Source organism: Embiotoca jacksoni, unplaced genomic scaffold (assembly GCF_022577435.1).
Source record: "Embiotoca jacksoni isolate LCO1_2020_lvr unplaced genomic scaffold, fEmbJac1.0.p SCAF_86, whole genome shotgun sequence".
Taxonomy (NCBI): Eukaryota; Metazoa; Chordata; class Actinopteri; family Embiotocidae; genus Embiotoca; species Embiotoca jacksoni.
The window spans coordinates 954897-967607 of NW_027185443.1; the positions used below are offsets into that span (position 1 = coordinate 954897).

The 12711-nt window shown below is 42.4% G+C and overlaps 1 protein-coding gene across 5 annotated transcripts in view; it reads right to left on the bottom strand.

The window, feature by feature from the left end:
* Positions 1 to 8815, bottom strand: part of sfmbt2 (Scm like with four mbt domains 2) — a 45282-nt gene extending 36467 nt beyond the window's left edge. For 2 of the 5 annotated variants that reach the window (XM_069139894.1, XM_069139890.1), the window contains exons 1-2: positions 8566 to 8815; positions 655 to 856 (exon numbers count right to left, since the gene is read on the bottom strand). In XM_069139894.1, the coding sequence (XP_068995995.1) occupies positions 655 to 745 (91 nt within the window). In that variant the 5' untranslated portion in view covers positions 746 to 856; positions 8566 to 8815. Of the gene's footprint in view, positions 1 to 654; positions 857 to 1219; positions 1382 to 3674; positions 3841 to 8208; positions 8427 to 8565 lie in introns of those variants that run through there. The other 3 variants (XM_069139893.1, XM_069139891.1, XM_069139892.1) reach the window with 3 other exon arrangements.
* Positions 8816 to 12711: the final 3896 nt, after the last annotated feature.

Here is a 12711-nt window from a genome sequence, read left to right on the forward strand (position 1 = left end):
CATAACGTCCACAAATCTTCTCCTGAAGGTGGAAATTGTTCACTTTGCCCGTCGGGGACTGAGACATTTAAGTGTCACTTTTATTCTCCGTCGTGTTTCTGTGAGTGTGAGTTAACTGTGTGTGTGTGTGTGTGTGTGTGTGTGTGTGTGTGTGTGTGTGTGTGTGTGTGTGTCTCTGGAGACTGCTCAGTGTGAAGTGTGCGGGACTGAACCTGCTCTGTGTAATGAGAGGAAGATGGCAGGCAGCTGATGTCTTGATGGAGTTTGTTTCAAGTAGATCGTAACGTCTGCTCCGTTTTTCACACACACACACACACACACACACACATTCATAGTTTCTCAGTGACGCGTTAGCTCTCTTGCACTTTTGCCTGCCCTTTGAAGTACCGCGAATATTGCTTTATTTTATATTTGAACTGTATTTGTGTTTATGCACTTTATTTATTTTCTATATTTTGAAGCATTACCTGTAACGTTACACGGCATCGCGTCATGCGAGACGAACCCGAGCATAAGAAGCGAAGACGGGGGGGGGGGGAATTTACAATAGATAAAAGTGATGAACGTAAACGCAAAGAAAACGAGACGAGCGTATCTAAGAGTTGTCCATGTCGAGTGCAGCATCATGAGACCAACCGTCGGTAAGAGTCTCACCTGTGTTCACCTCTTCTTTCTTCCCATTGGTCGGACAGTGTGACGTCACCGCGGCGACGGCCGGCGGCTGCTCCCGAGCGCGAGACTGCATCCTGCGCCTTCCACTTCCTGGTGAGGGTTAACTCTCTGACCCGAAAGCGTTTTCAGTTCTCCTTTACTTGCATCTCTCTCTCTTTTCTTTTTTTTTTTCTCCTCCACAGCCCTGCAGCAGGGGAAAAAAGAAGAGAAAATTAAATCAACGCTGGGATTTATCAAATAATGTCAAATAAACTGCCCGCTTTCCAGAAAAAGAAAAGTCCACGATATTTCCAGGAAGCTGGCAGTTTCTTTTTATTGCTTCTTCGCTTCCAGGAACACGACGACGATTTGAACATAAAAGCTTTTGAAGTTTGCTCAAATAATCACCGACTATCTGGCAAAAAAAATTCTCTGGAAAAGTCTTTTTGGCTGACAGGAAATTATGCAAATAGCATTTCTTTCAAATATTAGAGGACGAGAAGCGGATGGTTTGCATGAACAGCAACGGCCATCGTGCCCTAATGGGCAGAATAGAGAAGAATTTCACCTCCAGAAACTCGGTAAACACGAGAGTCGAGGAAAAGTCAGCTGATCGTCGGGGAATTCCCAGAGGAAAAAAAAAGTCTGCATCCCTCTAACGTACACAAACTTTATTTTCTAAATCATTAAAGTAGGAAACTTGTTTGTTTTTTTTCTCATCCTCTGCTTCCTCATCCTGCCTGCTGAAATACTCTTCATGCATATTGTCTGCCGGCTGCAAGTATTTGCATACCAGGGCTAAAAAAAAAAAAAAAAACTCCCATCAGATAACCAATCAGAGGCGAACAAAGTAGAAAAACTGGAAGGACACGAGCGATGCAATAGGCCGGGAAATTAGTCCGGCTTGAAAAATATGCATTCAGGCAAGCGTGGAGGCAGAACAACAAAAAGCCGCCGCAGCTCCGTCTGGGAAATGAAAGAGGAAATACGACTGTAAACATGAATGTGTGATGCGTTCAAGAAGCTCTCGCACTCAATTTTACCAATGACGTCATCAGTCATGCTCGTGGATTTATAACTGGCAATGGGTTACTGTTTTTTTTTAATTTTTTTTTTTAAAGAGTTTTGAAATGACCCGCAATAAAAACGTTCATCGTCCCTTTCCTGGTATTTTCTGATTCTTTAAGATGAAGCAGAGTCTCCCGCTGATCGGTGCTCACTATCTTCAGCTGGATTCAGACGCCAACGGGTTCGAATGTGTCTCTAAGTGCTGATAAACTTCGGCCTCACGTCCGACCTGCAGAGCTCAACGAGGTCAGAGGTCGCTTTCTTTTTCCGTCACAAACTTTGAACGGAACGACGACTAACCGGGTCGTATCTTTTGCTTTATTGTTTATCTTGTTTGTCTGTTTTCAGGTCGATTTATGGCGCTCTCGCACCTACGTTGTTTGGACTCGACCTTTGAACCACAACAGCGGGTGTTAAAGGAGCCTCGGATACAAAGGACCAGAATACGACCCGACTAGAAGAGGTGCTCTCCGTCCAGATCAAACCGAAACAAGTCTGCCGTTTGAACTGTCGGACTTTAAGATCAATTACAGGAAGTTGAGACCGGCTATCATCGGCCATTAAACAGCAGAAGAAGAAAAAGAAGCGTAATAGAAGTAGAAAGAAGCCACGTCGGGAGGAGACGAAGTATTTAACTGTAAAATTGTTTTCCACGAAGAATGGAAAACTATTGTTTTTCAGAGAGGGAAATAAATGATGGTAGCAACAGCTTAATAATAATAATAATAATGATAATAGTACGATGGCAACAGGTTCGAATCATTCCTCCATTTTTCTCCATTCAAACAGAACGCGACCAGCTGAACGGACGACACGCCGACATCAGCTACACGCCGCCTGCCAACCAATCGGTGTCGAGGTCAGGAAGACGCCGCCCACTCTTGTGATGGCCGCCGGACGTGAGGTATGGCGTGCCGAGCTCTTTCGTGCGCTCACAAAATAGTAACGTGCAACCAAAACTAATCGGATCACTCGACGTGTCGATTATCACCCCGTGTGCGTTACACCGCCAACACTTCTTGTCTGTACGTTTGCCGGCGCGTTCCCTGTTCAACAATAAACAAACAAACAAACAAGTAAACAGTCGCCGCGATGGTCGCGAACGCGCCGCTCTGGTGATCGCTATGAAGAAAATGTACGCTGGTCTGCGTCGGTCGGTCTGAGCCGAATCAAACAGACCTCGAAGCCTCTCGCTGTCGTTACAAATTCATGTTTTAACCAGTCGACTCACTTAACGCCGTGTTGAGAAGCACCGCTGCTTGTTCTTCCTGATGCTCAACATCATATCCCATAAAAGAGTCATAGCTGCTCCGGACGTCAGCGGAAGCGCTCGTTGAAAAGATTTTTCTGCTCTCAACCTCTTTCGTTTGAGCGAACGTTATAAGAAATTAACTCTATGTAGCAATTTGTTTTTTTTTTCCTGTCCCACTAATCCCCTCGGTAGTCCAACAAATGGGTTGGAAATCCCTCGTCCCGGAGCCTTTAAATATAAATGCAAAAGCATATTAGTCTGTATTTTTTTTAAGCTGCAACTCAGTTATTTTCATTCCTGATCTATCCGAGCACCATTTCTTGATTATTTTGTCGGGTAAAAAAAAACATCACAAAACAGTAAAAAAAAGAAGAAAAAAAAAGGCCATCACTCAGAGTCCCTGTTGATATCATTAAATGACTTGTTTTGTCCAAGCGGCAGTCCAGAGCTCTTAAATGTTTAGTTTACGATGACATAAAACAGAGAAAAAACAAGCAAATCCCCGAACTGCAGAAGCAGCGAACAGAGAATTAACTGCTTATCACTCCTTGTGGTGCTTCGTTAAAGCTGTAAGAATGAGCTTAGCGAGATGAGGACAACACATCGGAGACAGGTTGTCATAAAGAAGTATTTACATAGGAAAGAAAAACAAATAAAAATCAACACGAATGTCTTCTCAACAACAGGACAGTTTGTAACTTGCCTGGTGGTTGTCCTCGGTCACGCAGTCACATCACCAGTGACTCACTTCCACACACTTTCATCAACCTGGCAATTAAGCTGCCGTCACACAGCGATCCCCAAAGCAAGCCCACAAAAACAACAACAACAACAACAACAACTCCGAGCTTCCGAAGTCGTCACTCTTCCCCCTTCCACCCACCCCCTCAATGAAAACAAAAATCAGCATCCAAAAGAGCAGAAAACACAAATTATTCCACGACTGGGTGAGCCGACCCAAAATCCTCGTATTGGACCCACGAAGGCAAAAAAAAAAAAAAAAAAGACAAGAAAACGTGACGATCCCACGACGGGAAAAAAAAAACCGGCTTCCGAAAAAAAATAAATCCAAAGAAAATTAAAAGCGCACAGAAGATAGTCCTGTTTGAGCCGAGGGTGTTTGGAGAACTGTGAGGCTGCGGTACAAAGGCTGTGACAGTCTCCACAACCACCCCAGTGTGTGTGTGTGTGTGTGTGTGTGTGTGTGTCATCCCCCCCCCCCACACACACACACCCCCCTGACGTCCCACAGTGACTCCAGCATACATTCGTTGCGTAAACAAGGAGCTGAGCTAATTTGGCTCACATGACGCCGTGCGCTGCCCCTCTCGCCCCTCTCTCTCCTCCCGCTGCCTCCGATCCTCCGGCAGCAGCAGCGACGCGTCGCCGTCGACGACGGCGTGCAGCAGCTCTCTACGGCTCTCATTAAAACTCATCAAAGTGCACTCAAACACTGCAATCACACGGGAGGAGGAGCAGTTCGCAGCCGCTCTCCAACCTGGTTTTTTTTTTTTTTTTTTTTCCTCTCTTCCTCCTTAAAAGGCCGTTTTTTTTTTTCCCCACACCGACTGAGCAACGCAGATATTTTTGTTCCAACGCTTTCAAGCGAAGCGGTTTGAAGCACGAGTGACGTTTTTACGGACTTTTACGGTTATTAATCGGCAATTTGTAATTTATCCCCCGGACGGTCGGTAATGAAGAAAGTAAACAACAAACATTTGCTTTTCAAATGTGACGATTTTGCGGCTTTTTCTGCTTTTGAATTGCGCATATTTCGTGTTTTGGGCTGTTTCTCAATCGTTTTATACAAGAAAAGATGAATCTATTAACCAAATATGGACCGAGTGAGGAACTGCAGCCCCAATGGGAGTTTTTCGAAGTCTCTGCCGTTATGGGCATTCGCATTTTTGTGTTTTTTTTTGCTTCCATGAGGACGGCTGTGTGGTTAAAGTGCCGACTTTGAGCTTTAATTTGAGGGCTTTCACCACCACATCAGATGAGGAGTGTAGGAGGTTGCAGCCCTGTCATTGTCCACCTGCGCTTCCCAGAAATTAAAGGCAATATGTATTAATAAAAGAAGAAAATGCACCCAAAAACACCCTGAAAACATTAAAACTGAAAGTTGCTTCATTTCAAATCCAGTGTGCTCAAAGTCAGAGCCCAAAAAAACAACAGGAAGTGTGTCACCGTTCAAATACTTAAAGCCTCGCATTGCTCATTTCCCTAAAAACTCTCCCTGACATATTTATTATCTTCGTAAACTTTTGGAAAATCCTCTGGAATTCAAGAGGTCACGCATTTTATTCTTTTTTTTTTTTTTTTTTTCCTTTCCTTTTCTTCTTCATCAAGTTAATGCAAAAAAGAATTTCCTCATTAGACAAAAGACACATTCATGTGTACGAAGACGTCTAAAACGTGTGTTTTCCCTCAAGACGGAGTCTTTATAATAAATTTTAAGGGCGTAAAGTTTGTAAATGGAAAGAAGGGAATTTAAATTTCAGTGCTTAAATCTCCCAAAGTCAACTCAGATAATCTCATCGACTCCTTGTAAGAACATGTTGAATTTTTTATTTTATTTAGTCCCTCGCTAGTTAAACAAGTTTTATAACCCCGAGGGGACAGAAAACCATCCGCAGGCTGATGTTCAGACTCTCGACTGTTCGACTCACTTTTTAGTTGTTTTTTTTTTTTTTATTATCCCAGAAACGAAGCCGAGTCGTTGCTGCAGTTTTTCATAAGAGTTGACCTGAAGCTTAAAAAGCCTGCAGGAGGAAACAGCCCAGATTGGTCACCGGGGGATTAAACCGGTCTGGGAGTGTTAATCTCAGACGCAGGACATTTGTTGCCCCCGTTGTCTCAGATTGAGCAGAGTTTTTTTTTTTTTTTTTTTTTTTTAATTGATTAGCCCCCGATGGGGAGTTGGGCATCCACGTGCTGCCCTGCCGCTCTCTAAACCCATCCATTGCCAAAGATTTAATGGGGGATTTAGGAGATTAACTACCACTGCATGGGCTTTGGGTTTTATTGCATTACTCCCTATTAGGTTCTCCTCTTTTTAGACCCATCCAAGAGTTGTTTCCACTTGGCAACGGGGCGTCTCGATAAAACAATTTGTCCTCTGTTTTTCCAACTCTCGGCTCCTACAGTTCGAAACGCAGACGCGTGGCAACAACGCGGTCACTGTGTCGGGGTTTTCTGTTTTTTTTTTTTTTTACGGCCAATTAAAGCAGAGCTGTGATGCTCACTGGGATCATCTTAAAATGATGAAGTGCAAAACAGAAACAGGAGAACAGTGCAGCAGCAGCAGCCCCACCCCCTCCTCCACCCTCCCTCCTCCTTCAGCCACAGAGCTTTCTTATTTCAACATGCTACTGCTAGAAACAACTTCCTACTGCGCACACTTTGCACAACCTGCAGCTTTGAGACTCTTGAGAAGTCAACTCTGATATTTGCTTATACGCGTATTCAAATACGAGGCCTGGAGTTAAGTTTGCCAAGAAAGAAAGAAAGAAAGAAAGATCAATATTTCCTGCAAAGTGACCCCTGTGTTTCCTCCATATCTTTGTGTCTGTCATTAGGACAGACTGTGATTGTGTCCAAAGAGACACTCACAGGAAGATCAACACACAATGTCTTATCAAGAAAGCAGCTCAATGATTAAAAAAAAAAAAAAAAAAAAAAAAAAAAAAAAAAAAAAAAAAATGGCCGTTGGGTGGTTCTTGCTTTAAAAAAAAAAAAAAAAAAAATACAAAGCCAACAGTCCACAGCATTAATAATGTGCAGCAGGATTTGTATTGATCCTCCACCCCCCCTCCCCCCCCACGTGGAGGAAATGGATCACGTATATTTTACCTTTGTGCTTTTCATATCTCCTGTATTAGTGCTACTGTTTTTTTTGGTTTTGTTTTTTTTTGGAGCACGTTTCCTTCATCTACCAGACTGCGCTCACATACAACCATCCCCACTCGCAGCTCCATGCGGGAGGAGGAGGAGGAGGAGGAGGAGGGAGAAAAAAAAAGATCTTTGTAGCAACAAGAAGTCTGGAAAGCATGATTTATTCATATTGCACGTGAAATCGTCGGCTCCGTATAACGCTGCTGTCTTTTATTGTTTCTGTTCATTATGGTGACGAATTTAATCTGGAGGGAGGAATCCTGTGGAATAATGCAAAGCTGCAAAACCCCGGATTTGCAGACCGCCCGGCAAAAAAGAGAAATAATTAAATAGATCCGCGTGGTTTTAACCCAATTATCTGCTTAATCATTGCAAATGTACCCACAGAGAAACAATACCAGGCGTAAAATATATCTCACCCGACTGTGCAATCATCAACATATTTATCAAAAGATTGCATGGGGGGGGGGGGGGGGGGGGGGGGAGAGGGGAGGGGAGAGAGAGAAAAGGTGGAGGGAAACCTTCCTTCTGTGGCTTTTTAACTGGAAAAATAATATTAATGTGATATAACGAGGTGTAGCAGCAGACGCATCGTATGAGCTGCAGCATTTCTTTCTTTCTTTCTTTCTTCTTTTTTTTTTTTTTTTTTTTTCCGGTGTTTTTGTTTTCGATAAAAGTGAAAGAGGAAACGTTAAGTGCACATGAGGAAGATGAGGCTGCGAAGGGGTGTTGCCGACCAGCAGGCTGGCTGGCACTCCGGTCATGTACTTTGCACACTCAAAACTGCAGCGGAAAAAAACTCCCACGGAGTTGCCAAATGCACACTTTGAATTTAATTGATTAAATCTCGTGTAGGTCCATCAAAAGAAACAGAACCGGGCGCGTTATCTGCCGTCGTTTTATTTTTTCCTCGTTCAAAGATTTTAAGGCGCAGTTTTCCCCCACGAACACCATAACCCGCCATGTTGAAAGTGGTTTGACATTTTGGCAGTGTCCGGTATTTTCCGATGGCTTTTCGCGCACCTAAGGGTGACGAGAAAAAAAAAAAATCCCACATGACTCATTTGCGGCCGAATGACGGCGTTTCTAACGCGGATCTCCGGAAAAAAAAAAACCCAACAACTTCGCGTTCACATCAAGACCAAAATTTGCGTCGTGGTCTTTTAAACACAGCATTACAAGAAAAAAAAAAAAGCACACACACACACACACAAAAAACAAAACGCGTTCAAATAAACGTTTCAGCTTGTTTTTCTCGTGCGGATTATTTAAATTCACGTTATTCTCGGAGCAGTTAGTTGCGTGATAGAGTCGGAAAAAAACAACGCAATAAACGATATTACCCGAGAGTGCCACGAGACAACGTCCTCTCCGCCGGTGGAAGCTGTTAATTACAGCGCGCGAGAGACACTTTGAGCAACTTGGGCTCGTGAACGACCGCTCGCGAATTTTTATTTTTTATTTTTTATTTTTTTTATTATTTTTTTTTTTCTCGTTTCTACAGAAACCGCCTCGGGAGCACTTCGGGTTTTTTTTTTTTTTTTTTTTTTTTTTTTTTTTTTTTTTTTTTTTTTTTGTAAAGCGGAGGAGGAGGAAAAATAACTCTCCCCGTGTTTATTTCGTCGACACAAGGCAAATAACAAAACGCAGCAGCCCACGGGAAACCTTCCGCGGACCGCTCGAGCCGTCACCTGTCTTACCTGTCCAAGTTTTTTGTCGCCTCTCCTCCTCGAGACCCCCTCTGGGTTTTTTTTTTCTCCTCCTCTCGCTCGCTCTCTCCCTCTCTCTCTCTTCTCCTCCTTCGCGTGAGCCCGAGCGGAGCAGCGCGAGCGACGTCTTTCAGCTGCTGCCGCTGCCCCCGTTCCAATATGGCAATTCCCATCTGCGCATGTCCAAAAAAACATCTACAGATATTTTCAAGCCAACTCCTTCATTGACCTTTCAGCGTGGTAGCGAAAAAAACAATATTTCTCCAGCCTTGTTATAAATGGGGAACTGAAGTTCAGTCGACACCTACGAGAACAAACACGCCGCGGCGGGAAAAAAAAAAAAAAAAATGTGTGTTTCTCAAGGAAACATTAGTTTTATCCAAGCTTGTTCGGATGTAATGGAATAAACCGGCAATTAATCACCGTTGGTGTTAATAAACTTAAATTAAATCTGTCATCTGTTAGTGTTTACAAACAGATATTAGATCCCGCAGGACCTTCATTTTATTTATCTTAACAGTTTTATGATGAACAGGAAGAAGACTCCTTTAATCACATCGACAACAAAAGGGGAACTACTTTTCAGGAAGTACATAATGTGGCTGCAGTACAATTACATCATAATTAGCCGTTTATGTGCATAAATGAGCCTGAAACGTCAATATTTCATGCTATCTTGGCACCGTTTTGCTTTTTTTTTTTTTTCCCACCGACTTCTTCACCTCCATTAAACCTTTTTTGTTGTTGTTTTTTTTGCGTTTTGGACATCACTTTTCTCCAAACAGCTCTTGTAAAAACAATGGCCTTGAGATTTTGTTATTTTCAATAACGCAGGGCCAAAGCTTTATCAAAGTCAACACTATCCTCTAGTGGTGGGAGCGCATTGCGTCACGTCTGTTAGGCAGGCGGTCGTGCGTATGCGGCTCAAAGGTTGGCGCACATTTCCACAAAGAGATCCGTCAACAGTCAGACTATAACGCCGCAAACTGCCCCGGCGAGAGACGGTGTGGGGGAGAGCTTTATGGCGCTGAAGTAAACTGAACTTTCCGATTAGAGTCAGACAGAAAGTGAAACCAGCTCAATGATCACCGCCGGTACAAAACGCGAGGTTTGTTGGAGGGGGGTAATTTCTTAAATACCCCCCCCCCCGCCCAGTCAAAGCAGGTTTCTCTTTACGCATGGAAGCTCACCGTTGACGTTTGGAAACGGTGCAAAAATAATTGCTGAATCGTCCGCTGAACTTTTGAGTGGATTGATTTGTTACTCAGCATATTTTGGGAATCCCCTGAAAAAGTCTGAGAGGTCCTTCCCCCCCCCCCCCTCCTCCCCCCTCTCCTCCCCCCTCTCCTCCGACTGTGCAATAAAGTTTTCCCGGGCACGTGAATAAGTCATATATGCATATTGAAGTGGAAAAACGAAAAAGTCTAAATTAAAGTTTACATGCATCTTTATTTTCTTTCCTTCTTTGGTTTATTTGTCTTATCATGGCCAGAAATATAATATCTGAGTATTGTAAAGATCTTTGCCTTAATTTTTTTACGTTTTTATGGTCCTTCTTAAATTATTTTAGTTATATTTTATGCAATTATACAACTTTGAAACACTTTTTGACAGACTTCACTTACGACGTAGGCTGTCTTTTGTTCATATTTCACAATAAGATTCAGACTTCACAGAGTCAATAAAGAGACACAGAGCAGGACTTTTGACAAAGTTCATCATTCATTTCTATTAATGAACATATAAGTTCCTTCTGGCCCCAAAAACTTTTTTGCAAGATCGTGTTTTACAAATTAAACCGTATGCCATAAAGTATTTCTGATTACAAAAGAACAAGTGGCTGAGATGACAAAAAAAAAAAAACTTCTTTCCCACAAAATTCAGTTTAACATTTCAAGCTTTTGTCAAATTTGTGCTCTTTTGAATGGGAAATAATGTTTATTTTCACCCTATAAATCTCAAAAGCCCTTTAAAATAACCGTTCCCAGAAAGATAATCACTTGTTGACATGGCTTCATTTTATGTGGCGACCTGCCAAATTAATGGGGGCACTCATTTAAGGCTTAAAACCAACACAATACCACAATTTCAAAGGGATTTAATTCACAGATAAAAGACCAAATGATTGCGTTGTGATAGAAGGTGGCGCGAGCATGCGTAACTGCACTCCGGGTTTTATTTTGAAACTTGTTCCGGGAAGTTAAATGTTGTGTTTATTTACAGAGGCGGATTTGATCCGTAAAGACACAAAGGAGTCATAAAGGGAGAAGAGGCGCTCGCGCTGGTGTGATGCCGCTCGTGGAACAGATGGTTAAAGCGTGCGCCATTAATCTGCCAGAGAAGAAGCTTTTCCAAGCGCGCGGGATAAAGGATTTTGCCTCCCTTTTACACCAACACGCACACGCACCCGCACACGCACACGCACCCGCACACGTGCGACTTGTGCGTGAGCCCGCTGCCTATCTGCACGCAGCAGACGACCGGTTTTGTTTTGTTTAGACAACGCTGTTAAAAGATTAGTTGAAGACGTGTGAAACTCCGATGTTAAAGTTCTCCGGAGCCACTTTGTATTTTTTTTTTTTACGTGTTGTAAAATGGAAACCTATATTGCTTATTTAGGTTGTTATTGTTGCTTTTAAAAATCATATGGCCATCATATGCTTTAAAAAGTTGGAAATTAACAGAAAGGAAAGAAAAGGTTCAGTAAGTCCAAAGATATTTAATGTACAACTTCCTGTTGGAGGAACAGTTCAGTGTAACGTATTTAGGGATTTGTGACGTTTTTCATCATGGTGGGTGCCCATAAGTACACATTTTTGTTTCAACAATTGCTTTTCATGACACCCCCCCCTCTCCCCTTCCCCCCTTCCCAGTTGCCTTGTTAGTGTATTTGTCCTCTTTAATTACAGATAAACCGTTTTTCTGCAGGCTTGTGTATGTTGGATAAATTGGCATCAGGTAAATGTAATTAGAAATCCCATTACTACACCTTCGCCACCTCTAACCAGACTACACATATGGCTGTTTTGCTCATAAAATGTGCACCTTAAAGACTGTGAACCGACAGATTTTCTGTCCCAGCTTCACCCCGAGGCAGAGATTTGCCTCCCGGGCCGCGCGTCACCGCGCGTCACCGCGCGCCACCCACCAACTCAAAACAAAAAAAGCAGCTCGGTCTCGCGCACATTCAAGGAATTCTGTTGCGAGACCCAAGTCATGGTGGCGGAACAATAACAGGAAGTTGGACCGATGTCTCTTCAGAATAAAACAAAGGAAAACAAAGTGGAAAACGTCCGGTGGAGGAGGGGGGGGGGGGGGGGGACAAAAGACAAGGAAAAGTCCAGTTAGGCAAAGTGCAGGAAAACATCCACAGTAATATGTGTTTTAGAAACATGACAGGTATTTGTATGGACATATTTCGACTCCACTGAATTTATTTGACGTCTTTAGTTACTTTTAAGATCAAGATTTGACACGATAGATATTAAGACAAGCTTTTAACACATTCTTAAAGATTTAAGCCAGTTGTTTCTAACCTGTTCAGACATCTCACAAAACCCAGCGCGAAGTCAAGGTTGAAATTTCAGATGTCTTTGAAGTTGTTAACAGCTTCACCACATAGTGATTTCTCCTTCTAAACATTGAACTTGTTAATTTTTTTAGTAAATGTTCAAATGATCCAATACCTTAGCAAAAATGTCCACATATTTTTTTTTTTTTTAAGTAAGTACTTCATCTGGCAACACCTCCGCTGTCCCTGAACATAAAACTGGATGTAAATAAGTTCAAACATGCTGCAAACACACTGATGCTTCACTATTACAAATCTTGTACTGTCATATATTTATAATAATATGTTAGACGTAGGGACAAAACCAGTATATTTACTTAAATACTATAATTTTGTTGCTAATACTTCTGTACTTTTATTCAAAAATAATACATTATTTCCACATCGTTTCCACCACTGGAGACCTGTAAATATTTAGGGTTACTATGGCCTTAACGTAAAAATCAGATGATATGAAATTATGTTATATATTTAAATGACTTATTGTGGCAGTTTGTATTTCATGCGCAGCCTTTTATTTTGAAACACCATGACCGGAAGTTGGGCGACTTCACCGTTCGTGTTTT